At 38.9% G+C, this 27,500-nt stretch overlaps 1 protein-coding gene across 1 annotated transcript in view; it reads right to left on the reverse strand.

The window, feature by feature from the left end:
- Window positions 1-2,580: 2,580 nt before the first annotated feature.
- The window catches only part of LOC138025712 (polycystin-1-like protein 2), a 31,116-nt gene continuing 6,196 nt past the window's right edge, over window positions 2,581-27,500 (reverse strand). The window contains exons 3-17 of the mRNA XM_068872889.1: window positions 23,678-23,819; window positions 22,836-22,945; window positions 22,555-22,613; window positions 21,969-22,123; window positions 19,789-20,515; window positions 18,196-18,823; window positions 15,338-15,502; window positions 14,343-14,468; window positions 12,421-12,609; window positions 11,429-11,680; window positions 10,554-11,294; window positions 9,397-9,633; window positions 6,760-8,034; window positions 6,277-6,448; window positions 2,581-4,821 (exon numbers count right to left, since the gene is read on the reverse strand). Coding sequence (XP_068728990.1) covers window positions 3,104-4,821; window positions 6,277-6,448; window positions 6,760-8,034; window positions 9,397-9,633; window positions 10,554-11,294; window positions 11,429-11,680; window positions 12,421-12,609; window positions 14,343-14,468; window positions 15,338-15,502; window positions 18,196-18,823; window positions 19,789-20,515; window positions 21,969-22,123; window positions 22,555-22,613; window positions 22,836-22,945; window positions 23,678-23,819 — 6,696 coding nt within the window. The 3' untranslated portion in view covers window positions 2,581-3,103. The remainder of the gene's footprint in view (window positions 4,822-6,276; window positions 6,449-6,759; window positions 8,035-9,396; window positions 9,634-10,553; window positions 11,295-11,428; window positions 11,681-12,420; window positions 12,610-14,342; window positions 14,469-15,337; window positions 15,503-18,195; window positions 18,824-19,788; window positions 20,516-21,968; window positions 22,124-22,554; window positions 22,614-22,835; window positions 22,946-23,677; window positions 23,820-27,500) is intronic.

Here is a 27,500-nt window from a genome sequence, read left to right on the forward strand (position 1 = left end):
TTCACTTGATCACGGGGCTGTCAAAAGTCCCTACTCATACAGTTATATGGATGTTGTTCTTCTACTTGTACGATGTCATCTTTATTCTTGCAAATTAGGTGGAGCCTCCCCTTGTATGTCCGCCTTCAATAGTAAACTTAACCCAATTATTCAAATTGAAAAAAATATAGCTCTACGCAGTAACCGTTTTACCGCCTTTGAGAACAAATGGAAGATTTTTCTCCGTTAAATTGGTTTGAACCTGGTAAGCCCACAGCTCAATGCTATTTTTTTTCTATAAATATTTTCCTCCTCTTTTCAGCTAAATCATCCACCCATCTCTTTCAGCGATTATAGTATTTGTTTGTTAAGGGCCCACAGACGGATTTTTCGCGCGTTGCTAAGGACGTGAAATGTTACTTCCTGTAACTGACGTCATCATATCATGAGCTGACAAGAAAACCCACTCACAAGCAAAAGTCACCGCACAAACTGTTATTTCCATCGAAGGTTTTTCCTCGCCCTTCCTCGCGCTCGTTCTCAGATCAACTGCGCATGCGTAAACGAACTGACTTCCAGTTTGAGAGAAAAGCTAAATTTCCGGCGGTTTTAAATTGAATTATTATTTTTTTTTGCATTGCACGTTTCACCCCCAAATACAGAATATAGCTAAGCATCGATTTTTTAAAATCATCTTTTCTGAAAAAGTTATGGGTATTTCAATATCGCTTATGTCTTTAAAAAGAACATTTTTCAAAATAAAAAGAAAAGCATGCTTGGCTGGATGCAAAAACGAATACAAATTATCAAACCATCGATTAAATACCCAAATTGCGTAGCACGGAGACAAATTTAGAGTCTTATTTTATTGGTCACGTGACCATGGGCGTGGTATGATGACGTCATATTTAGGGTCATTGGCTTACAAATGTTGGAAACTGACCAAAATAATGCCAAATTCTCTCAAATTACTTAACCAGTACATCCTTAGCGACGCACCCCAAAAAATACGTCAGTGGGCCCTTAAGTTTAGTTTACTTGTCAATTGACCTACCTGTTGGTATTCTTGAGTTTCACTCACGTGATCAAAAGCCATGTTTTTCAACGAAAACAAAAGAAGACGTTGGCATAGTAATACCTTTCAATTCCCGGAGGATTGGATCGGGACACCAACATCGCCGCCATTTCATTGTTTGGGGACACCAACATGGCGGCCTTGACGTCATGTGAAATCCAAGAATAGCACTTGTTGTGTATAGTTTATAATAAGCATCGTATTGTGAGACTGTAAGTACTGTATTGTGAGTAGTATAAGTATCTTAAGTAGTGTAGGTACCGTATCGTAAGTAGTCCACGTAACGTATTGTCAGTAGTGTATCGTGATGTAAAAGACGTAAACAAAATTTAAAAAAAAAAAAAAACCTCGGAGTAGTGAGCAAAAGGCTTGATGCATTGATTAATTAAGAAGCTAGTGATTACAATTAGGACGGGATTGCTGCAGAAAACAGCCTTGTTAGGAACAACAAGAGTTCTAGAGAAGGTGTTAGAAAGTTGAAGGAGGACGAATGACCCAGAGGAGCTTTGGCCATTGGCTATAGCTCGCTATTTTGGAGTAATGTCGGTATAACACCGGCCATAGCTAAAGCGTTACGTTTCCTTGCGACCTGAACAAAAATATAACTCAACAAAAACAAAAAGGAAACAAAACAAAAGCTAGTCAAGGAAAGATGAAAGGCAAATCTTTCCCGCTTACCTTATTCTTTTCCACAGAGCCAAACTATTGGAGGGTTTAATGAGAGTGGATTTAAGTTCCTGTCTCTCAACAATGCACGATAGTTTTTGCAAAACTTTTCACCTTAAGGAATGCAGTAAAAATTTACAACGGGTGGCCTGTTCTCATTCTTTTGTTTCCTTGCAAATTGGCTCTTTTAACCTCGCTATAAACCGGAAAATTCAGCAGAATATTTAACCTCGAACGAGGCCAAAAGGGCAAATTTTCAATCAAACAAAAGAATACTTAAATTGCAGCCATTTTGAAATAAGGTGTATACTACAGAGAAGAACACAGTATTTAATTTTATCTTTGGCATGATGATTTTAAGGTTCCCAGTAAAAATTCAAGAAACATTTGCGCACCCTGTTTAGGTTCCAGATTCCGTCATGTTTCCTTAAAGTTTTTTTGTTTTTTTTTTAACTACACGCTCTTAACGAGGAAAAACAAATATACAACAAAAAAAATGGTCCTTTGGCATTCTTTCAGATATAGAAAAATGAAGAACAAGTGGAAAACATGGGCCGTAATTCATTCCGGTCTTTCTTCAGCTTGATTAAATGAATGTTAAAAGACTGACCCAGGATCCAAAAACGGTTGATCGAATATTGCTTTTAGGGGCTGGAAAGATTTCGAGACTCCTGGGAAACTGGTTTTTGTGTACTTCAGTGGGTTTACTCCAGGAACTCCATTTTACTGCCCAGGTCAATTAAGGTCGATGCCGTTAGGTGTAAGCAATGCCTAAAGGTCATAAATGGAACTCGCGCACTTGTGACATTGGAACCCAGTGGAAGTAAAAAGTAAATCTTACATTCTCGTAATTTTCCGATTGACATCTTTTTATTTAAAACAAATCACTGGATTTGTCATATTCGCTTCCTGTACCTGCAACATTAAATTTATTTCTTTAACAAAGCGGGAAAGAGCCTATCGGGGCTCATTCCCTATATGATGAGAAGTCAGTGGGAAATACAACATTTGACCATTGCCCAAACAATATATACTCTAATTTCCTTTAAAAGAGAAAAAAAATCTTTAAAATTAAACAAGATCTTTATTTATTTATTTAATTTTGCTTGGACTACTTACACTACTAACACTACTTACTACCTACTCTATTTCCAATACTAATACTACTTACTAATACTACTCGGTAGTTATACTATTTACAATTTTTGACACTACTTACAATAGAGTACTAACGTTATTGCAATATAATTACTTCTTAGAACATGGTATTTACACTGTTTACAATGCAGCGTTTACTAAAGATATCAAGAAATTTACTCAGGTTAAGAAATTGGACCACGTTTTAAGAAGATCTAACTTTAATTAACAAGATCTTGCTCAAAACTAAACAAACTCTTGATTCCCTAAGAATACCGTACGATTCCAATCATCCATTATGAGTGAATCACTTCGTAGTGTCTTTTCGTCTTGGTCCCAATATATGCGGTTATCAGACTTGGAAATTGCACTGTCAGATTGGCTGCTAAATAATGATGAACGCGAGTAACATGGATCATCTTCCTCTCTCCTCTCTTCGTCTGTGAAGTAGTTTGATTGAGACCTTACATTGTCTACTTCTTGAATCATTACCTTCGGAACGATATCATCGAGGGACAACACTGAACTGCTGATGTCATGTTTAATGTCATTTAACAATTTCATTAGATCCCTGAAGGTTACATTGTCATCCCGAAAATCACAATCCACCTCCGTTCCCAGCTTTTGAATTAAAATGCCAGTTCCCACTGTTTTCTCAAGTTGGGATTCTTTTTGTCGCCAAAAAGTTGGGAGAGATTGGAAAACTTTGATTGCCGCGACTTTTGTCTTCATAACAGCTTTCTCGGCTGTCCGTTTCAAAAAGTTTGACAACTCCAGTTCCTCTAATCCTCCTTGTCCCCGCTCACGCGACTCGGTGTAAGCGTCATTTAGTATCGCGAGAAACATATTAAGAAGAATCATCACGATAGAAACCATGTAGCCAAACATGAAGAGTGGCCCGATCACGAAGCTTACTTTTCGGAGTTCGTAAAATGGTGCCTTACCACCAATTATCATCAAAAGTACGGAGCTAAATGATTGCAAGAATGAGTGATATTCATAAATATTTTTCCCAAACGTGAGAGTTACAAGTATGACGTACGCAGTGATAACGATTATAAATACAATCGAGAAAGACCAAAAATATTTTCCGGCAATGCCGAGCGTCATTCGCATTTGAATGATGTGAGTATTGAAGCGTATTATCCTTAACATCTTCATCGTTACCAAAAAAACTACGACAGAAAGTAGGACCACTTCTACATCCGACCATAATGCAATGTTGTCCGTGCTCCAGCTTTGAAATGGGTTCTTTCTGACCTCTTTGACGAATTCACTTGTGTAAGATTCCTTTAAGAAAAACATAGCTAATGACGCTAGTGAGCATCCTAAGAGTAGCAATTCCAGCCATCTCCAGGGATCTCTGAAATAAATGGAGCCATGTTGATAGATTTTCCCAATTTCGGTGCCTACGCGACACAAAATAAGCAATATAAAAAACAACTGGCACGATTCGTAGAAGCCGCGAAAATGCGGATCTTGTGGCGAGTAAACTGTCAACGTTTTAAACTGCTTTATTGTGTTTGTACCTCCGTTTGGGAACCTCTCAAAGAGCAACTTAACAGCGTTGAATAAAGAACTTGCCGGTTCATACGTAGTAAATTCTACAAATACTGCTGCGGTTAAATTATCGATCCAATCGTTGATTTCCAAGGTGTCAATAGCCTGATACGCATCATCAGTGTTGTAACCAAGATCAGCCACATGACCTCCCCCTGAGTAAGTTGATACTAAACCTTGAAACCACCGACCGTCAAGTTCCTGGGCCGTTTGAAAGCGCCAAGGCCTGGGGCACAGATAGAATCTTTCGAATAATAATTGCACGCTGCTTTCATTGTAGATTGGGATCCATTTGGGCATGTGATATTTGGTTGTATCTTCTGTGACCTCGCTGTAATATGGGATACAACGGGGAAACTGCTTGATAAACTGTGGCTGACTTTCGCTGGCTTGACAACTGATTTCTGAAATCGCCAAGACATTAATTAATGATCAGTAAATTTACTCAGTTCACTTACTCGAAAGTAATTAATATTGGAGAATTCGGGATGACAGCCATTAACAAGTAGGTGATTTTTCTTCCTGATCCAGTAATTATAGCTTGCTTTTTCGGTATAGGAACCTGAGCTGTTGTGAGTGTGTGGTACTTAATTCTGAAAAATTTAACTAGAGGTTTTCGCTTTTAATGCGATTTTCACAATTCTGCGGAATCACATCTTCAAGACTCAACGGCCTAAGTGTGTTTTGGCTTCAGTCGATCAAATTTCTGACGCCAAGCCTAGAGCTGACCCAGAACACCGGATGCCGAAATCAATTGATGCGTGACAAAACCTACCAATCAGCATCTTTCGCTCCCACGTTGCATTCGTACATTCATTCCACGCCGATGGAAAGAGTTGGAATCTGTACGAAACATTTTACTGAAGAGCCTCTAAAGAGATATCAAATGACATTCGAGCTGTAAACTAATTCACTTTCCAGAGGCGAAGTCGATCTTCCCGGCTATGTTTGGAAATTTTGTTGATGGAAGGTGAGCTTCTGCACTGAGAATTATGAAATGATCGCGGGAACCTAAAGTATGGAATTCTGTAGTTTTCAAATTGTCACATAATCTTAACCACAACTTGCATTTCTCTGAACATTTGCATTCTAGCTAAACAATGGTCTTTCTATTTCTGATTATTTCTCTACTGTTGCATGTATATATAGAACCCAGGAGACAGTGCGGCTCATTGGTTAGGGCGGTTGCCTTGAGATCCAGGGATCCCGGGTGCAAGTCACGTTCCTGGTAGTCCCTGGTTCAACTTCTCAACTGCACTTGTAAATGGCCAACTGGTTTGCTTGCGCCCAGTTGGGATTCTTAACAGTTGTTGTTGTTGTTTCTGTTGCTGTTATTGTTACGTTCTGTTGTTTTGTTAATTGTGTTTCATTGGCCCTGGAAAGGCCCTATGGCAAGTGGTCAATTAAAGTATGTAAGTATGTAAGTGTAACCCAAGCTTCAAGTTTATCAATTAATGGTCATGTGAACAAAGTCCCTGACTGACACGCAACAGAAAGAATATAGGAACGTAGATCTGAGCGGAGCCCCTCTAAGCCTTCACTTAGTAGTTTAGTTTACGACACGATACAAGCGAACAAAGCATACATTTTTGGAAAGATTCTGTCTTATCGTGCTGCGAATTTTTTGAAAAGCTTCAAAAACATTCCACATAAAAAAAAAACTAGCTACGCCTAACTTTATTATATGAAGAATTCTAATGCGAAGTGTTTTATCAGTTATAAAGGTAATGCATGTGACGTTTTATCGTTGTCATGAGAGGCTGCTTCGTTAATCGTTTATGAATTTTTGAAGGCGGCTTTTATCTGGCGGCACGTACAACGAAATAAATAAAGAAGGCGCATCGCCCCAACTTACTGACCACGTTTTACTCTCTTTTGCCTGAATCGAGGCATTCCAACCATGAAGGATTCCTTGCTTCCTATAAAACCCTCCTTGTACGGAAATCTCCTGCCGTTATACCACTTGACGTCATAAAGTCCAGGAACAAGTTTTTCTCTGCTCCATTGCCAGAACGACTCCCTGCTTTTTACCTGTTGAATTAAGAACAGACAGTTCATGTTCACCCTGTGTAGTGTGTAGCCTTTTAGGGTTATTGTTGTAGTCCGTTTTAGCCTTGTTCCCGAGAACAGGGCAGTACTTTTTCTAGTAGGAAGATCTGATTTCTTTTACCCAAAAAAGTTCAATTCCTTCAAGTTATTCCTAGATTCCATTCCAAAAGCCTTAGGTTTGTTTTGTTTTTTTTATTTGTAGGGAGGCCATCGTCCACATAGAGGATTCAACAGCTAGCAGGCCTATGTGGATTGATATTGAGTTATGCAATAAACAACACAAAATGACAAACCTTCTCAAATCCAGTAAAGACGCTTTTGATTGACTGAGTGAGCTGATATCTCCTGCTATCTCGATTTCCATAACAAACCATCATTAGAAGAAACAGGAACAGCACAAATAGTGCAAACTCTATCACTACAGTGACAAGTCTACTTTTCAAAACACTCATAGAGCGAACCTTCTTCAGCTCTTTCCCTCTTGGAGGGTAAGTAATTAGCTTCTTGTCCATGTCATGGCTTGAATGACCTTGGCCATAAACTTGATCGTTTTCCATTGGTTTTTTGACGATCGCCGACAGCAATGACACAAGAAACACTACTTTAATTGGCTGAATAACGATGATGTCCTGGAAGAATGAAATCAATACTGATGCAAGCCATTTATTTGCAACTGCTTTGCCCCACATGAGGCTATAAAAAACAACAAACGCAGCAGATACAAGTGATGCCGCTGTGCATAGTACCCAACCGATGTAGACGCAGAAATGAGGAAAACATCCAACTGGTTTTGAATCAGTACTTTCTTGTTCAACTGAGGTAGGTTGTTTTATGTTCCTAAATATTGCAACCACAACTACATTGACAGGAATTGCAAACAGCCCACTTTGAAGTCCAATTTTTATTTGAATCCACGACAGTTGGATCGGACCGATTTTAAAAGTGACTTCAGACGGAGTTCCTTGTTTATAGAACATTGCATTGGCAATCATGGTTGCAAACAAGATAGAAAAGCAGCACGACAAGCGCTGACACCGTGTAAATGTACTATGAGGTACTTTTGTGAGCAGGGACAGCCACAAATGTTTTTCCCCAAGTGTTTTTGCACCCCGAAAATAAAAGAGGTTTCTAAAAGCCAACGATTCCTTTCTTCCGGCTGAACATATCTCTGTGTCAATCTTCCCATCTCCTTTATCTAAAGCAAGCCATCGGTTGCCAAGAAAATACCACTTTTCTTGAGTTGCATTGCAGGTAACCAAAACCTGGTGGAAGAACCAAGCAGGGCTTTTTCCTGAGTTGTCATGCCATATTTTGATTTTGAAGACTGTTCCTAACGATTCTGAAAGATGAATGGTAAAGGTATTGACGCTCCCCCGGGAGAAAAACTTCTTATTTAGGTGGGTTTGTGTTAGCAAAATGGGTAGAGTGACGCAATCATCTCCAAATAAAACCATTGTAACGTTAGCCGTGGTTCCACATCCTCGCCAGGCTCCTGTTTGGATAGAGATATCGTATGTGTATGTGCATTCCTCTTCTTCTCCTGTTATTAGATGGACATTTGGTGCCACCTTGAGTATAAAACAAGGAGCAATCAAAACATAAAATGGCGTATCTCTAGTTCATTTATTATTCTATTTGATGCATAAGATGTGGGAAAAATACATTACAAACGTACAGTACTGCAAAATTCTTGCACTCGTTGCTTCGTTATAAACGAGTATGATCAAGACTGAAAAAACCAGATGATTGAAATAAATGTATATTTGAAGTACGGGTTATAGACGAAAGAAGGGTAGAATGGTTACAGGAACACATCAGCCCAACAAATTGACTGAATGGCTGCATGGCTCAGTAGGTAGAGAGCATTGCACCCACATCGCAGAGGTTATGGCTTCGAATCCTGTTGAAGTCACCTGAATTTTACAGGTGTCTTTAGAGATTGTTCAGAGAAGTACGAGGATCACTCCTCTCTTTCTTTATGTACTAAATGTCGTTAATTGGACTGGCAATTAAATAAATTGATAGTGTGATTTTAAAAAAAATCACCTTTTTTTTCTTGAGATTTTGAAGGTGTGATTGTGCAACACTTGATTGGCAAATTTTTGAGCTTTCATTTGTATCCAAAGCTTGTTTGCTTAGAGTGTAAGTTTTGTATCTCAAGTCCGCCATTACTCGCGTTCCATATTGACCGATTGGACATCAGATGGTTGGATCTGAGAAAACCTGACAAGTAACGTAATTTACTCACTAGCTTAAAAATTCAGCTTGTAAACGCAGCCTAATTTATATGAAAAACACGAGTTTAAAAGTCTGAAAGCGCAAAATTCACCTGCTGCTTATTTATTAAGCCGCGTACACACGCATTGCATTCTTAAACTAATGAGTCTTTGACGTCGTTTTTCCCTCCAGCTCTCTCTCACGGTTTTAAAGTTGGTGATAGCGGACCATGAAATAGGAAAATTCTAGCTAAAATAAACAAGCGTCTTTTCTTTTAATCAAGGCTTAAGACTTTGCACACTGATTGCTGTTTTTTTAACATAGTTTAGAAACCCAAAGAGAAATTTAAAAAGTATATATATTTTGGTCATACTACCACTTTAAGTAGGGAGTATTTATCTATTCCATGATGCATTGAGTGTTATCGTTAAGAACTTCCAGCTCCTCTCTAAGCCCAATAATACAATCAGTCAATAAAATAGGTCTATTTACAAAACCTTTTCAGTGCGATCCTCTAAGGCGTAATGCTCATAAGTTGCGTACGTCGGTCAACAAAGGAAAGCAATCTATCAAGAGCCAAGATCATAACTCCGCAGAAACGGCTGCATAACTCTTTGGATTGACTCGACAACGAAAGCCTCTTTAAAGTGAGAAAAAAAACTATGGTGCATATTAAATAATTAATATTTTAACTACCACAACATTTTTCCTACCTTTAAGCTATCTTTTTTGTCAGCTCTTCGGGCAAAAACAAGGCCAAGAACGTACAAACCAAACACTATGCAAACAAAGGAGAGGACTATGAAGTTGCCTGTCTCACCCAAGCGCCCAAACTCGGCAAACACTTTGTCGAAGTCAATTGGATTCGGTGCCACGAAGAAGTCACCACCAAAAGCTGAGAGATGACTACAGAGACAATGGATTTTACCAGAATCTGATGCACTACCGATCTAGAAACAAGTTAGAACAGACAAACATTCAGCTACATGTAAAGAATTTAAAGTGCTGCCATGAACAAAAAAACATCTTTCTTTTTCTTTGGATTTCAAAACTCAAAACTAAGTCAACTAAACAGTAAATGACCTAGGTTTAAAGCCTTGATTTAAAAAAAGGCACTAGCTTACTTTAACTGGAATTTTCCAATTTAATCGTTCACCATTACCGCTTTAAAATCTCAAAAGAGTTGGATCTAGGAGAAAATGAATTAGGCTAACAGGTTTTTATGGAGTGTTGATCTTGTCAATTGGCGCTCGTTTCTTTTTTAAACAGTTCTCGGGTATTGTAAAATAATAAGCCATGCAACATCTATCAATTAGCTCTTTTACTGTTTGTAGGGTGAGAACTCCTGCTCATTGGGTGAGCTTGTATTAATAGAAAAGAAACAGTTATTATGATTTGTACAGTCTTTTTTAAAAGTGATTTCTATACTTAAATATCTTTCCTTAAATAGCCGAAAATATTAATAGTGGCCGAGAACTGTTGACTGCTCACTGTAATTCAACCCACCGATTTCACAATCCTTCCTCACACCACCTCTACACCATTGCAATAGATTGTTTTACTACCTGAGACACTTCATCAATGAGATGCAATGAACCTAGCCGGCCTTGAGACCAATTATCAAGAAATTATTTTCTCGGACAGTAGGTATTTAGGTTAGTATGAGGCCAACTAGCAAAGCCTAAAATCAAAATTTGAAAAGGTGTATCCCCAATTAAAGGGTAGATAGCTATATATGAACCTGAGTGCATCAGGCAATGCTTTTTAAACCGTAAAAGATCAATCTTCTGTTTCGAACAAGACTAATAATAGGTAATTCAGTTACTACTTAAATAAAGGCAATCATCCAGCTAAGTACGACATAATATACCTTGCATCCTTTGCTTGTCCACTCGTTCTTCTCTTCTGACCAATACATACACGTTCCCATGGTTACCTTGAGTGCATACTGAACGTCCGTTCCATTTTGAAATTCTGACGTGTCGGGTTCCGAAGGCGGACGTTTGACCTCAACGCATGATCGCTTCTGTCGATCACCATCTGTACACGAACGTCTCGCGCGTGCACTGCCGCTGGTCTCAATTGGTTTCACATATCGAATTCCCAAATAGTGCACTCCAGTATATCCCGTTATTGCAGGTGATATGGTGAAGATATAGGGGTCAGCTAAGCAGTTAAACAGTCCATTCTCTTTTGTGAAGTTCAAGCAAGTAGAATAATTCGGGACGACGGTTTCATAATTATAATCCGCTGGTGTTGGTCTCAGTTTGTTTCTAATGTATATCTCTAGCTTTTTGTCATTTGATGGAACAATTCTTATCTTTGTATTCACGTCGCTGTAAGGTAAAAATATTTTGTGAAATCGCATATTTCTCGTTGATTTCGGAGGGCTTGGTTTTATAAAGTAATCTGGTTCTAGCTTCTCAAGTTTATGATCTACTATGTCGTCCCTGTTCCACTTTTTTATAAACAATTCGACAGGTTTTTTGAGACCGTCAACATGAAGTGGTTTTCCAGAAGTGACATTCTTAAGGGTGACATCAAGCACAGATGAGGTAACAAGTTTTGACTTCTCGTGCCAGGTGTACGGATTCTCCTTAAACGACACCAGCTGCAAATAAAAGGAAACCAATCTTACTATAAGTTCATAAAGGTGATTGAGTACTATCCATGAGATATAAAGCTAATGCTTTATGTGTGACTTGGCTTGATTGGGATAGGGAAAGAGGTCAACGAAAGACCCACCTTGACATCGATAACAGAGCTGTCATCCAATTCCATCCCTGGAAAAAGATCCTTTGAATCTGGTAATTTGACTCCATTATCTCCCTTTAGCAGCTTTTGCACCTTCATGTCATTGGCCTTCTCTATGCAAGCCGTGAGGTTGATGTACGGAGTACTAACCACTACCGGATTTTCGCATATCCCCTCTGAAGAAATAACTTTATCCTTCATAACACTTACAAGTTCCGCGCAGTTTTTGGTTATGTCTTTACTCTGAAACGGAAAAAAAAAGCCTTCCCTGTAAAACAATTGTAATTTCGTTTGTTCCTGTTAAGAACATTGTGGTTTGGGGAACCCTAGAGTCGAGTCCATACCGTCCTCCAGTCAATCTCTTTACTGAAGGAGTTCACTGACGCTTGCCGTTGGATGTAGATTCGCGTGGGGTTCAGATGAAAGATAAATTGGCCACTTTTGGGCAAGAAAGGTGCAAACTCTAACGTCATATTATCTTTCAGTATTCTTAAACCTCAAGTGGCTAACAGTTTATTAAGAATTTTATCTTACAAGATGAAAAAAAGGGGTTGAATACTCCGTAATAAAGAAAGTTGGGTGTTAAACTCCTATTCTAAAACGATAATTACCCTTGTTTTTTAGTTTTTTTTAATGGTATTTATTTTATTTGTTTTATATCATAAAAAGACGTTCTTGGGATACATGAAACATAGAGCGGGCATTTCTTTGCTAAGAAGACGAACATAGCCAGTGTGACGACACGTGAACACGGACAATAGTGTTTAATTTCATTCATATCAATTGCGGCTTTTTTTTTTCCATTTTCATCAAAGGAAAACAAAAAATAACGAAATGAATTTGGCTCTGGCTCTGTGGTTGTCAACCGTACTGGTTAAAGCAGACGCTTTCTCCGATAAAAGATGAATTCCCTCGTACATTTAGTTTGATGTATAGCACATTCAGAACGATCAAGTGTTCATACGAATACCACTCACCTTAACTCTATCTATAGTAGGATCCTCGTCACTCGCATCAAAGTCAGCTTGTTTAGACGACGCCTTCATGACGTTTCCTATCCCCGTTAGAATGTTCACATTTATTTCATGGTCAACTTGGAGCTCTTCAGAGGTATCTTTTTTCATTGTCGCTAGGAACTTAGTTGACTTTGTTAACAGTGTCAGTGCGTCTCCCTTATCAACAGAAAAAATCGACAACAACAGAATTTTAGTTTGTAGCAATACACGTCCTACACTGAAAAGCACAATGCACCTTCCTTGTGAATAAACGAAGTCTTTGTTACTCTAAGATTCGAGCGAGTTAAACAAACACAGCTAAGAACAACAGTAAAGGTTGGCATACTTATTTTCTTGGTCACTTGTCTAGATTTTATCATCATCATCATCATTATCATTACTATTACTATCATCATCATCATCATCATATACGTTTCCTAAACGTAATGACAGTATAAAATAGAGCCTGATACTGATGATATATTTTCTTGATATCGGTTTACAAGTATGACTTAATGTGGCTGAAACCGTTGCAACAATTTCGCGGGAATGTCTCACTAGAAGAATTTACTCAACAGCACTGTTTCACGTAACTTCAAATTTATGATACCAAATGAAAAAAAGTATTGCTAACAAGATGCACTCATCGATGTGGCGTAATAGATTATAATGGGAACAAAAGAGCCATGTACAACGCCCTTGACGTTTTTTTTTTAACGCGTATATCTCAAAAACGAATTCAGTGCAACCATTTTGTATTGCTGGAAAGTGATAAAACTCTCCACGGAGTTACGAAACGTTGTCTGGAGCAGGTTCAGAGCACTTTAAAATTACCAGTTGTAAAGGTGGCTCTGAATCTGCTCCAGAGAAATGTTTTAAACTTTGCAGAAGGATTTATCGAGGTCTGTTAGTCATTTTAAGGCAATAAAACTTGTGGGTCACCATTTAGCTTTTTTTGTGATGAGCATTTAAAGACAAAATATATAGTGTTTGTAGATTCCAAGGTAATTTATTACACCACATCCATCAGTGCATGTTGTTGAGGAATTATTATTGGTGTCTTACATTGTACCCTAACTTTGCTGTCATGCGAAACAAGTGTTGAAATTGGTTTGAGCCTCCTAAAGTTCCTTCAAGAAGAGGTAAGATGCATTTTTTTTAAAATGTGTTATCTTACCTATCTCTTTAACGAATAACAAAAAATAAACTGTCCAATTTGATGTTTTTCGTTAACAATACATACATTCATTTCTGAACACTTTGGAACATGCTCAAGATGGCTAAGCTTTGCTTACGGTTGCAAACGTGAAAAAACCAAAAAAAAAAAACAAAAAACAAAGAAAAAACACGATACTAAAAGTCGAATTTAGAAAAATGCCAAAAACGTTTTTGGCCCAAATCGATGGTAAATCGTAAATAGTAGCGTATAAATCAGAATTCGAATGGAATTTTACGACGGTTCCATCAGTTCAACTTGAGAAAACTAAAATGTGCGACCGATTGGTCAAAGTTCTAAATGCATTTCCAAAACTGACGACACTTAATTGGACTATTGGAGGAGTATGTCCCTCCAAAATTACTTGTTTATGTTCCCTTGTTCCCTAGGATAATCTGTCATTGTTCCCCTAAAATTATTAAAATTATTTTGTTATTGTTTCCTAGGATATTTTGTCAGTTGTCTTCTCGTAGAAAAGTGGATACCTCAAGCAACCTTTTGCAATGTTCCCACTCGTTTAGAGATTCCTACGGCTCATAGATATTGTTTTATGACCATCATCGTCAATAGTATGATTAATAGTATTATAGGTGCTCTTGACCTTCAATTTTTGGGCTAGGATTTATTGGAGATTTTTACCAGGTTGTCGACAAAATCAATAACTTACAGCCAAAAAAAAAATATCAAGACAAACCTGTGAAGATTGAGGAAGACGATCTTCTCGTTTGGTGGAATAAGCCGTAATAACAGCAACCTTCGTCACAAGGTTCAATCGATTTACTTCAACTCCCGCTATGACGTTTAACACTGAGTCTTTAAACTGGGGAAAAAAGGAACTGTTGCAAAACCAGAATTACACAAATGACACATTGAAATACTTCCCCCAAAAGGCTAGAAAATGTTTCGTTATCCAGGTATCGATAAAATACCGGTGTTTTTTCTTGTTCCTAAAATTTGATATGTTCGTCAAGTAGAGTGGAGGTACCATTTTCAATTGTGCGAATATTGATGTCGCCCTGGCTGCTGACATGTCCGCCAATAATATTAGTGCGTCCTGTCCACGCGCGAAATCGTGTGGCCTTTAGTGTCTTAATAGCAACAGCACTCGAAGATAAAATTCGTTTCTCCGGCATCTCCGCTCGTAATATTTTCTATTTGTCATCAGTTACGTAAACGAAACATAACCTTGGCTAAGGTGAGGTGCATAGACAGGAATTTGCAGAATCTCATAACAGCAAACATTAGTTAAACCATTTCCATTTGGGTTCTTTGAATCTAACAGTTTCAGCACGTGAGTTCCTCAGGAGGCAGTGTCGCCCAGGGGTTAGGGCGCTTGCCTTGAGATCCGGGGATCCCGCGTTCAAGACACGTTTCTGACCACTGGTTAAGTTGAATTTGTTCCTGGTAGTCCCAGCACTTGTAAATAGCCAACTAGCTTGCCTCCGGCTATTTGGGATTCTTAACAGTTGCTGTTGAATGTTCTGTTTTGTAGTGAAAAGGCCATATGGGGAGTGGGCATTACGTATTGTATCGTAAAGTGTGACCGTCCTGATTTCTGAACCGTATGGTCCGGGGAAAAGCACAGTTTTGAGCTTCGTATCCAAATTGGGGATAATGAATTTAAAACAAAAAGGCGAAACAGGTGAAAAGAGGGCACTTTCACCGTACATTGCTTTGCTCTGATCTTACCGTTTCATCTTGTTTAAATTTATCGTTGTTATCAACAACAGACAGAATAGTAATTGCCATATCAGCGGCCTTGTCGACATTATTTCCTTGGACTAGGAGTTGCATCTCGTTTTTAGCTTCTTTAATCAAACTCAACAGAGCTTCAGATGCTGGTGGCGGTCTTACCTGGGTACATAGAGAAAATAGAAAGTAACCGAATCAAATCAGTACCACGCTTAATTAATAATTTAGGACTACTTAGGTACAAAAGGTAATCTAGGACGTTGACAAAAGAATGTTTACGTGACCCATAAGTAACCTTCATAATCTCTTATTAAGCATCAGAAATCCATAGCCCTGATGTTTCGATCTGCGATTCAGTTTTCGAGGATAAACGATGTGGACTTTATAGCGTACGTCTGTCCACCCATCCATGTATGCCAATGTGACCAGTATCACGTGACCATATCACGAGCTCAAGTTTAGAGCTCATCGAGGAGGCAATACTCCAGCTGACACTCTGGCTAGTTTACAGCATCTCTTTGATATTGGATATCAATGTTCTGGCAGAAACCCATAAGGGTTGAAACGTGTAACGGCCCCTTGTGTGCTGGGAAACAAGCTTCCGAATATTCAATTTGCTAAGTACCATATTTGGAACAACAAGAGCGAGGGGTTTCCAAATATGGTACTTAGCACTGAAACATTCAACCAATCAGTTCGCGCTGAATATTTGGAAGCTGTGAACGCGCGTTACACGTTTCAACCCTTATGAGTTTCTGGTTCTGGTCAATTGACACCTGTCAAAACAAGGTATCTCATGACCATATCGCAGGCTCAAGTTGGACCTTATCGAAGTCATCGGTTTTTGTTTTAAGTTGACCGCTGAACAAGGACTGATTGTTCGATTGAATCGCAGGCTCAAGCCAGGTCCGACACTCACAACTCAGCATAAACGAGGCTTAAATTTTCGCGCTCTTTCTGTGGCTCGACGCGGCTCCATGGCCATGCTACGTCAACAAAAGCTCTTGACAGTCGAGGCTTTTCGTGTTCAGGTAGAAAACGGTTTGATATAATGTAGCTGTGGTCAGGTCACACTGATTGCTACATAGTCATTCAAGTTAAGAATTGGCGGGATATAAATTTCATTTGTCTAGTGCCGCTTTTTGCTCTGATTTGCAATTTTTGGCACATCTTATCTTACGATTTTTAATTTTGAATATGATAAGGTTGCAAGATGCCTGGACGGCTATGACAGAAGAACAGAAACGAAAGAAGACAAAATAGAATGAAAACGACAAAAGTACATCAGTAATAGCTCAAACTTGGTGAAAGAAGTTGCTCCGCAAATTCTATTCTTGGACACTAAACCGTTAGTTATTTCTACGGATGAGTTATTTCAAGTGGATGCATATATTTAAAAAGTGGTTTAGTGGTTTTTTCCTTTGCTCAGGAATGAAACTCGAATTTTCATTTTAATCTGGAATTAAATAACAATCATTTGTCCTCTTTTTTGGACAGAAATAATTGATTTGTTTGCTTGTTTGTGTGGTTTTAGCGAGCGAGTAAGAGGTTTTTTCAGTCCGTTTGCCTAATTGTTTTTCGATGTGCCTAGAAACTGACAAGAAAATTTTCCCCGTATGTTCTCGTAAAAGTAAGGAGAAATATCACCAGCTTATGTTTTCAGAAGTTTGTTCAGAGCACGTACAGGTAATTTGTTGGAGGTCTTGTTTGAAGTTTGAATGTCCTTTCTTGCCGATTCTGGTTCTAAGCCAATCTGGCGTGTTTCAATGAAATACATCAAAATGTACATGGCCTCGTTTTCAGAGATAAAGTGGAATAAGGTACATCAATAAAATTCTTTTTTTGACCTTGAACCGACAAAAACGATCTGTCACATCACGAGCTATAAAACGTCTGCGATTTCTAATTTTAGTGTGATTCCTATATATTCGCTGGCTTTTGACAGCCGACTCTGAAATGGCTTCTTTCCTATTCCGTTCGCTAGCTGAGGATTTGCTTGTTTTCTTTTAAAACTCTTACGATTCAAGAGAAATTAATTTCCGAACTGGTGAATTCGACAGTAAATTTCGCTGGAAAAACAAATATCGCACTCATCCCTCCGTGATTCATGCGATATAGGTTTATCGGGTGAAATTTACTGTGGATATCCGGAAAAACCAAAACGCGGACAATTCCAAAGCATTGTATTTTCCCTAATCCTACAACCAGCTGTAAGAACAAACAATCCTGGAGCTCCGCTTTTAGGCTTGGGTAAATCTATAAATTATATGTAATGAAAGCATAGGCAATTTCTTTGTCTAACAGATGCCTTCACTGCAATGATAATGTCTTCAAAAACGAAGCTGACCTAGACATCTTCAACAAAGATAACACGATGTAAAGTGAATCACTCTTTTGCTAAAAAGACTCTCATTCTTTAACAAAACCATAATTTATTTCCTGAGGGTGGAGCGTCAGAGGAGCGTCACTTACCCTAGGTAAAGGAGCCTATGATTTCGCGGATTTTTTTGCACAGTAAAGTTCATTGGAATGATAAAGTCCCCGGATCTATTAAAAAAGATAACCAGGAACCCATAACCCGGAGCCTACAACTCTACTGTGTTCGTGTCACGGCGTTTTCACAGACCGATTTATTTTTAGATTGAATTTCCCGCGAATGAGACTCCCACAGGAGCTCGATGACCAATTACAAAAAATTAAGCTGACGTCATAGGGTCACCGAACCGGAACTGCCTTTGTCTTTTCGGGAAAAGATAGTCTAAAAATAGATCGGACTGTAAAAATGCCTTTACACAGGCCCAGTATGGGAGCTGTAGGCTCCGGGTCATGGGTTCTTGAGATAACACAATCCTTACCTTCGTTTTCACGTTAACAGTTGCAAATTCTCCAAATGCGTCAATAATCTGGAGCTCCAGAATGCGTTCGTGTTCCCCTGCTGGGTCCCCTAAAGGTAGTTTGGTAGTAACACTACCAACATTTCCATCTTGAATAATAATCGTGCTAGAGCTGAACGTGTACGTAAACGCGTACCGTAACGGTGTATCCGTGTCGTACCAACCCAAGCAACTTATGTGAAAATCTGTTATGATTGCACTCCCCTCTGTTGGCCATACTACGCAGCCCTTGCTTTCAGTTTGTACAGTTTTGGGTGGTGCATTTACAAGAAATGTATAAACTCTTTCCTCCTGATGGCGGCCATTACTATCAATCAATTGAACCATGACTTTGAATACCTGTCCTTCTCGAATTGGAATAACAGCATCGAGTCTTGGTAAATTAAACTGCGTTGTGTTCATGCTTACACTGATCAATCCACTTGTATTTGTGAGAGCCTTCCAAATAGGATCCCCTTTGCTATTAGATGACCGTATGCTGACAATCCATGAAAACGTACCAAGAGAGGAGCATGGTAAATTGTCGCAGAACGTTTGAAGAGTCAGAAGTCGTTGTGGGGAGACTTTCTTCTTGCAATTATTAACGCACCTTATAGTTCAAAACGTAAAATGATCTTCATTAATTAAAAGTAATTATATTTTTGTTTTTAGTAAACTAAATGACCCAAGTCGGCATTTATTTGTTACGAAATCCGTTCCATATAACACTACAAATTAAAATAATAATATCACAAAGAAGGAAACAAAATTTAAACCTAAGGGTATATTTCTTGGCTGTACACTAATCGGCTATCCATCACGACTCTCACCTGAGCTGACTTACAGTCGATCTCTATCTTACTCTAGGGGTTTCCTCCCTCATCGCAATCAACTCTCAGTCAATTCCATCTGGGTGTGGTACTGTCCTCCGGCATCAGACATGGACCGTATAACGGCTGCCAGAGGCGCCTTGTGTATGCTTTCGGCCCGATGAGTTGTTATCTACGCCCTTCGCTATTCAAAGTCGAAGACCGCAAGGAAAGGTGATTTTCACAGCCATCTATACAATTCTTTGACTTCCTCACATAAATACAACCTTTTCAATGGTTTAACATATAATACGTGCGGATATACGAGCAACGAGCAAAATGTCCGCACGTATTATATGTTACACCTTTCAAAAAGGGACTTATTATCCCACTATTACGTCATGTTTTAGTAATTTGGCTTCTTGGTGCATTTATACTGAGAATCTTATTGATTGCAACAGTGATAAGGAGTGTGCTAATGACGAAAAGCACACAGAAGAAACCATTCAAATGTCCTTTTTGTTGATTTGATAAACGAAACGACGAATGACAAACAATGAAAAGCTAACTCATCAGGCTTTGCTTTGTGACGGAAACAATTTATTTTATTGAAAAACTCCCATTCTGTCCGCATTTGGGACCGACATTTTATTATCGTCCCAGGCCACATTTTGTGCGTTCTCTTGACCAAATATGGTAAAATGGCGTAATAGTGGCATAATAAAGAGAGATAAATGGAGGTTTGCTCAAATAGAAAACCACTTACCTAATCGACAATGGAAGGGGCATGACCTTCACTGCATTTTCGGTACTGGAAATTCGATTTCCTTTTGCCACTGACAACTGAAATTTATAAGTACAGTTGGACTTCAACAAAGCAGTTTCAACGGTGGCCATTGTTTGATTGGAAAATACATAATCCATAGTATTGGAAATTCCGTAGCAAGGTTCCTCTTCTGTTCTCAGAATAGAAGAATTATGACTGACAGCCCTTATGCATTGCCTCCGGCAATGCCAACTAAATGTAAGGCCTCTGTAATACATCCACTTGGAATCTGGATCATAAGACCATTCACCATTCAAAGTCAAAAAATTCTCTAGTTTGGATATTTTATTCGGACCAATAATCTTGGCTACCAGATCTGGAAGCCGAATTCTTACGAATCCATAATCATATGCAAAGGCCCCTGGCTCCTCGGGAACTGATGCTTCCAAAGATATGTACAAGATATTTGCACCAGTATAAAGTCTTGGTATTAAACTAATGGTGGTCCTGTCTGATGCCTCATACTTTAAAAATGGTGAGAAGTATTTTGTTTCGGAATGGATGGGAGCGAACATCCACTGATACTGTGTTTTGTTGAAGCTTGAGCAATTTTTTGTAACTGTAGCCCTCAAGATGAAAGATCTGTTTGTAGTGTATACTACATCCGACTCAGAAACAAGGTGCTTGAGGTGCAAATCAACCAAAGGAGGTCGACAATCACAGGCCACTATGGAGGAAGAAAATAAAGTTTTACGTTGCGATTAACAAGAACCGACATGTTAGAATAAAATAAAAAAACACAAAAAAAAAAAACCACACACACTCAAGGATTTTAAAGTGCAAATATACTAAAATACCATTGTATTTGTGTCTCTTAGGATTTGTTCCTGCCTTTAAATCCGTATCTAACTTTATTCAGCTTAACTTGAAATTGTCTTTAAGCTAACGCCGAAGCGTCCTCACCTTTTAAGCAAGCACTTTCTACGTTTTTTTTACTTTCATCGCAATCTTTTATCTTCAAATATAAAAATTGTTACGAAAAACTCTTCTTCTGACGAGAGGAAAGTATTTGGGAAAACTATTCATGCTTAAAAATAGAAAAGGTCAAATGAAGCCCTGGTTGGGGGGGGGGGGAAAGGGGGAATTTTAAAAAGTCTCGCGACGGTGCTTTGTTAATGTTTCACGTTGCTGTGACCGTTAATGTCGGAAATTAAAAGAAAGGATGTCGTTTGTCGCGATTGCACTTTAAGCGCTGTTGCTACTTTTAATCCATGTCGCTTGTCGGAATTTACCCTAGCAGAGCCTCTCAATGGTTTTTCAGAAATATTAAAATCGCAGATCCTGAGAAAGTACAAAAAAAAGCAAAAGGAATATTAAACAACTCGACATAACCCCAACTCTCTTGATTAGTAAACCATTTATGATTTTTAGTTAAACTAGTTACTTGCATTTTTTTCTGTTTGATGTTCTCCCAATGAAGAGGCAATGGGAATCTCGATTAATTTGAAACTCAAGGAACAACCACATTAACGGTAGAAAACAACAGATTAAAGGAACAAGGAAAAACGGCTCTGCCGCAATTCCTGCGCATGCGCTGTGCCTTGTTCCCACAGTAATTCTCTTTCAATTTCTCCACTAATATTTACACCTACCATAACAGTTTTATTCCTGGAAGGTTGCTTGACACTTCCCAAGTCGAAAAAGTTGAACTGTGATAATTACGGAATTATTACAAAAAGTAAACTTTTAGATGACGTCGACGTTCTCGTTGCCGTAGTCTTTTTCTTGCTTTGCCAAGTCAACTACGACGTTGGCATTGGCTGTTTCCGGTGTGAATTTATATTTTTTTAAAATTTTGTTGCCGTCGACTTTCTAACAACAACGTGAAATGACCAAATTTGACTTCATGACGACAGATTGTCAATTGTCACAGTTTTCTCTAATCTCGCACTCTGTTCATATCCCCTGATTTGTTGGATTTTGACCTCCATAAATGATTTTAATACCTCAAAGTTATAGTTTTAGATTAAGCTCCTATAAACGTTAACGTTGTCGTCGTTCTCTGGTGCGAGTTGCTGGTTCACAGAGGGCAGAACCTCGTGCGCATGCTTGAAACAGAAAGCTCCAATTCCCAATCTAAAGTTCCCTGATAACGAAGAACGAACATACTATATACTTACGCGGGTGCTTAATTTTTAGATACTCTGGCACGAACAGGCTTGACTCGTGAACAAATGTCCTCAGTTTCGCTATAAGAAGATCAACAGTCGATGGAATGCAGTAGATTGCTAACTCCGCAGTGGTGAAGGTATCGATGTTCGTGGATGGCTGAGGACTGAAAAAAGCACTGATATATCAGAATATTCATTGGATGAAATAGAGAAGTGAATACAGAGAGCCAAGAAAGGTACAAAAAAAAAGGCAAAACCAAAAAACCATGGATGCAATAAATTAAAGCACCATGACTGCTTTGCATTACTGACCAAAAAACTGGTCAGATCAGTAAACAAAGCAACTAATAGAATCAAAAATGTTCATTTCACATTCGAAAGACATGTACAAAAACAAATATGACTAGAGGGTAAGAATATTTTACAAGCCGCTCTGAACGACTGGTTACATAACTTAGTGCTCTGTAACCACACCCATTCAAACAGACCGTATGGAGGCTGAGAGATTCCGGCGAAATATTTAGATCCCAACTTATCTATATTTTTACGTTCTAGTCATATTTTTTTGTACCTGAAAGGAACGGATCATCTTTACCTTAACCTTAGAAGCCTGTTTGACAAATATCCTCCCACGTTGTTGAAACACAAACGGACCTACAAGGATAATGTTAGCCATGATTACTTACGTTTTATTTATTTATTTATTTTTGAACATATATGGTACAGATAACTTAAAATGAATCACTAATGACTATTTTCGGCTCTCAACCCGGCTCAGTGGCCTAATCACTCGTATCTGCTACAGCAGACGAAAAAGTGCGATCAATAATCTGTCTTTTTTGCTTGTGCTAGGAATGTAATACAATTTGAACCAACCTCTTCTGTAGCTTTTAAAGACGCCTCCGTGTATTCCTGGCTTGATGAGTTCATGTAATCCAAAGTAAATGGTGTTCCTTCCAACATTACCCATGCTTCGAAATAAAACCCTAAGGTCGAGTGTAATTTCAAGTACGGTAAGTTATCTCCAACATTGGTTTAATTTAAAAGGAAGACAGACGTGTTATCATCGCGATAAACTGATGACTGAAGGGCTCCTTTAGCCCTGTATGACTATTTCAGGCAGCTCGTATTGAATTGTATATTATGTTTACTAAACAAACTGTAAATTCACATATCTTTGTACCATTAAAGATAGATAGATAGATAGATAGATAGATAGATAGATAAATAGATAGATAGATAGATAGATAGATAGATAGATAGATAGATAGATAGATAGATAGATAGATAGATAGATAGATAGATAGATAGATGGATGGATAGATAGATAGATAGATAGATAGATAGATAGATAGATAGATAGATACATAGATACATACATACATACATACATACATACATACATACATACATACATACATACATACATACATACATACATAGATATATAGATAGATAGATAGATAGATTGATTGATTGTTTAGTCGGAAAACCATCAATATTGGTGAAGATGACTTCGTAAACCCACAGACCATGCCTACAACATTGGCAATTAAGAACATTGAAAACGCCAACTTATTTATCAGTTTGGACAAATGGTAACCCCCGCCTCCTCCCCTTTCTCCCGTTCCCCCCTAATCAAGACTGACATCGTTTTCTTAGGCAGGAATATCCAGCCCCCCTAATCGTTGTACCTTTGTCTTTATTTCTTTTCTTACCTGGCTTACAACCATAAATTTCCATTCTGAGTCCAATATTGTTATGCCAGCTAGTTGGTATCAAAAGGAGGTTTGTTGCAATAGCAGGAACCAAAATTTCGTGTCTTTTAATTGTATTGCTGTCGGCGTTTCCTGTAAAATCCTGCGTAAGTGACAATTCCACATAGTTATAACACGCTACTTTAAAAGCATCACCTCTGGTTACATGCTATGGGCCCTTATTTTTCAAATCAACAATGGCCAAAGACAATTGCTATGACAGCGATTTGGTCACAAATGCAAGAGCAACAGCTTCAATAAGTGACCTTTGTATAGAACCACCTTTAAATATCACAGATTTAACGTGGCTCTGAATCCGCTGTACAGATTTTCTTTAAACTTTGCAGCAAGTTTCATCTTCGCCTGCTGATCACTTTTAAGCAAAAAAATGGGGTCACCAAGTTCGTTTTTTAGATATGCGTCACCAAAGAAAAGTGTTTTCTACTGCGCTTTTCCGTTGCCATGTTGACTTATTACGTCAAAATTGACCGCATCTTGTTCAACAAAAACTTGTGTCTCATATGGTACCATAACATTGGCAGTACGTGATACAGCATTTTGGTGCCAATCCTCTCAATAAGAACGTCACTTGAAAACGTTGAAACTGGTTTCAGCTTGTTTACAAAACAATTTCTTGCGTCTATAAGGTGCTTTAGCCAGGAAAGTCGGTCATCAATAATGACGGCCAGGAGACGAGTGTGTTTGACTCAATCGATCAGATCCCGCCCAATATTCACCGAATGTGGAGGCCCGATAAACGGTATTTTCATCAATAACATTGCTTTGCACTTTTTCGAGTTGGGAAGTTACTTCTAAGGAGTTTTCTTGCTACCATGTGTTTAATTGAAATTTACAGGCAAAGCCGAAGCAAGGAGATGAACCCGGAAACCAGATCCCAAAGAAACCACGTTGGTCGGCTTCATTGAACACTGGCATTGGTCAAACATTTGCTAACAATTTTAAGCTGAGAGATATGGAGAGAAAGAGACCGTACGTTACGTAGTTCGTTATTATATTTAATGCGACGTCCGAAGGACTGAGGAGAATGGGGCATGATACGTCAAGTAAGCGACATAATATTTCCTGTTCAAAAGTCTGGTTCAGATGTCAATATTCCAAAGGGTTGGACACAATATGATGCCTTTCTTGACGCAAAAGACTCGTAGTGGTGGGTAAGTATCTCGAAATATTTCATCTACGGGTGGGTGAGTCTGCTTTCTCTTTGAGAACAAACTGGGAAATGTCGATGACCTACTCGCCTAAAGATCATCTGAGGTCGATATCCAAAATCGTCGACGGCGAGAGAAGGGTAAGTCGCGTGTCTCGTTCTTAGCGGATCAGTCCGCCATTTTGATGTCGCTTTGCTGTGGAAGTTCACATTGTACAGAGGAATATACGGGCTGCCCAACAATTTGTGAAAGGTACAGAATTTTCGCCGGCCTATTTTTTTGCTTCTGTTTTATCTGGAGGGAATCTACCTGCCTACTTTACAACAACAAGCACGTTTATGGCAATTAAATTACTATGTGAGACTTTGGCTTACTCAAACGTGCCTTTGTCGCTGTTATTTTCCTTTGCTTTTAAGATTGGAAAATGGTGTTGAAACAAATCCTGTTGATAAGCGCTCTGGACCCCGGTCACTACCTATTTTCGCCGTATGTGCTGACTGCTCGAACCACAGGTAACCCAGGCTCACTGTGTGTGCTACAGAGGTAAATATAGAGAACATATGAGGCGAAGTTCAGGTCTGGAAATTTGCTAGAAAATGGAAATAAAAATCCATGAAACTTACCAGGTGGTGAGCTGTTGTTGTCTTTAATACGTACACGACGTTTCGGGAAAAATGGTTCCCGTTCACCTTTCTCCATAGTATAGTGACAAGGTAGGAGACGGAAGCAAGCGTCGGGACTCCGATCTACACAAAACAAGCACGATTTTTTTTCGCGAAAATCGAAGCTAAATAAACACGGCAGGCTCGCGGAACATGAATTTCTCTAAACCATGAACTCAGGTAGCAACGCGAAGCCACCAGGCTCCGTAGAACTTGTAAATTAACCTGCTAAAATGGCGACCCGAAACCGTTGTCCTCGCAAAGTGTCCAATTCAAAATGGCACTGAACTCGGGACGCCTTGTGACGAGTATAATAAGACCCCATGGAGGGAGGGGAGTCCCAAATTGCTCAGTGAGTTTTGTTTGAGCAAAAAAATCGTGCTTGTTTTGGGTCGATCGGAGTCCCGACGCTGCCTTCCGTCTCCTTCCTTATCACTATACTATGGAGAAAGGTGAACGGGAACCATTTTTCCCGAAACTTCGTGTACGTATTAAAGACAACAACAGCTCACCACATGGTAAGTTTCATGGATTTTTATTTCCATTTTCTAGCAAATTTCCAGACCTAAACTTCGCCTCATATGTTCTCTATATTTACCTCTGTAGTACACACAGTGAGCCTGGGTTACCTGTGCTCGAACTAGCATCTCTCTCTTTAACGTTTCAAATTCATTGATGGAAGCCAATTCAAAAGGAGCATTTAAACAATAAAGAAAACGTTTAGGATCATTCATGGTGGTAAATGAGATGATTCATTTTGGCCCGTAAAGGAATAAAAGGATCAATTGGGTAGTATACTTTTAAATTGCATCCACTGGAAAATCGGAAAAAATGGAGACACAAAGGTCACCCTTGGGATGGGAATTTCATCCTTGCTCACCGTAGAGTCCCCATTAGCTCAGTGAGTAAGCTTCCGACTATCCGGCTAAATCACGGAGGGTCGTGGGCTCAGATACCACGTGGAACTCAGATATTTTCCATGTTTATAGTAGATGCAGATTCAAAACAAATATCATTCTCACATTTGCTCATTAGGTAATTAGAGCGTAGAAGGTAAAAAAAAAACATGCATGGATGACTCGGTGTCACATATTTTCTGAATTCAGTTTACATAAAAATGCTTTATTTGGATCGACAACAAGAACCTTGCTCCTTGTAAACTACTGTCACTCAGAAGATCCTAGTTATAAGGTGTTCATTTACCATTGTAATTGCTAGTTGAAATTTTTTTTAATTGAACTAAGTTAAAATTCCAACGCCTTCTATAATCATCCTAGTTGCAAGCAGGAACTTTCGATTATTAGTTAAAGTCTCTTCAGCTACGTATACTGTTAGCATTTTCAAACACTGACTATATTATTGTAGAAGATTTACTGAGTGATTCTCGTACTTAATTGCAGTGCACAATCTAAGCAATTGTCAACGGGATGCGATTCTACGAACAGAGCTATGAAGCCACACAGTTGGCAGCAGATCAATATTTTAGTAGAGAATTGCACCGGCATCGCAGAGGTCATGGGTTCGAATCCCCTTGAAGCCGCCTAAATTGACAGGTGTCTATAAGAGACAATTGCTTAGATTGTCCTGTTTTGAAAGGACCAAACACGGACGACTCCTGAAAGACATTTTTCATTGGGAGAAAAACCTTTTTATGCCCTGAGCGGGATTTGAACCCACGTCCCCCTGATTACCGGTTGGGTGTGATCACCACTACACTATCAGAGCACTCATGCTGGCTACATGGCCAATCTGGATAGTGAATGGGAATTACGTGGTCATCCCTTCGTAACTTGCATACAAATTGTCCTCTTCTCTCTCGTCGTTCTGGTTGATCCAGCTTCATCTAGTTGGGGAAAAACCAACCGGGATGACCACGTAATTCCCATTCACTATCCAGATTGGCCATGTAGCCAGCATGGTTGCTCTGATAATGTAGTGGTGATCACACAATTA

This window comes from Montipora capricornis, chromosome 12, assembly GCF_036669925.1.
Source record: "Montipora capricornis isolate CH-2021 chromosome 12, ASM3666992v2, whole genome shotgun sequence".
Classification (NCBI taxonomy): Eukaryota; Metazoa; Cnidaria; class Anthozoa; order Scleractinia; family Acroporidae; genus Montipora; species Montipora capricornis.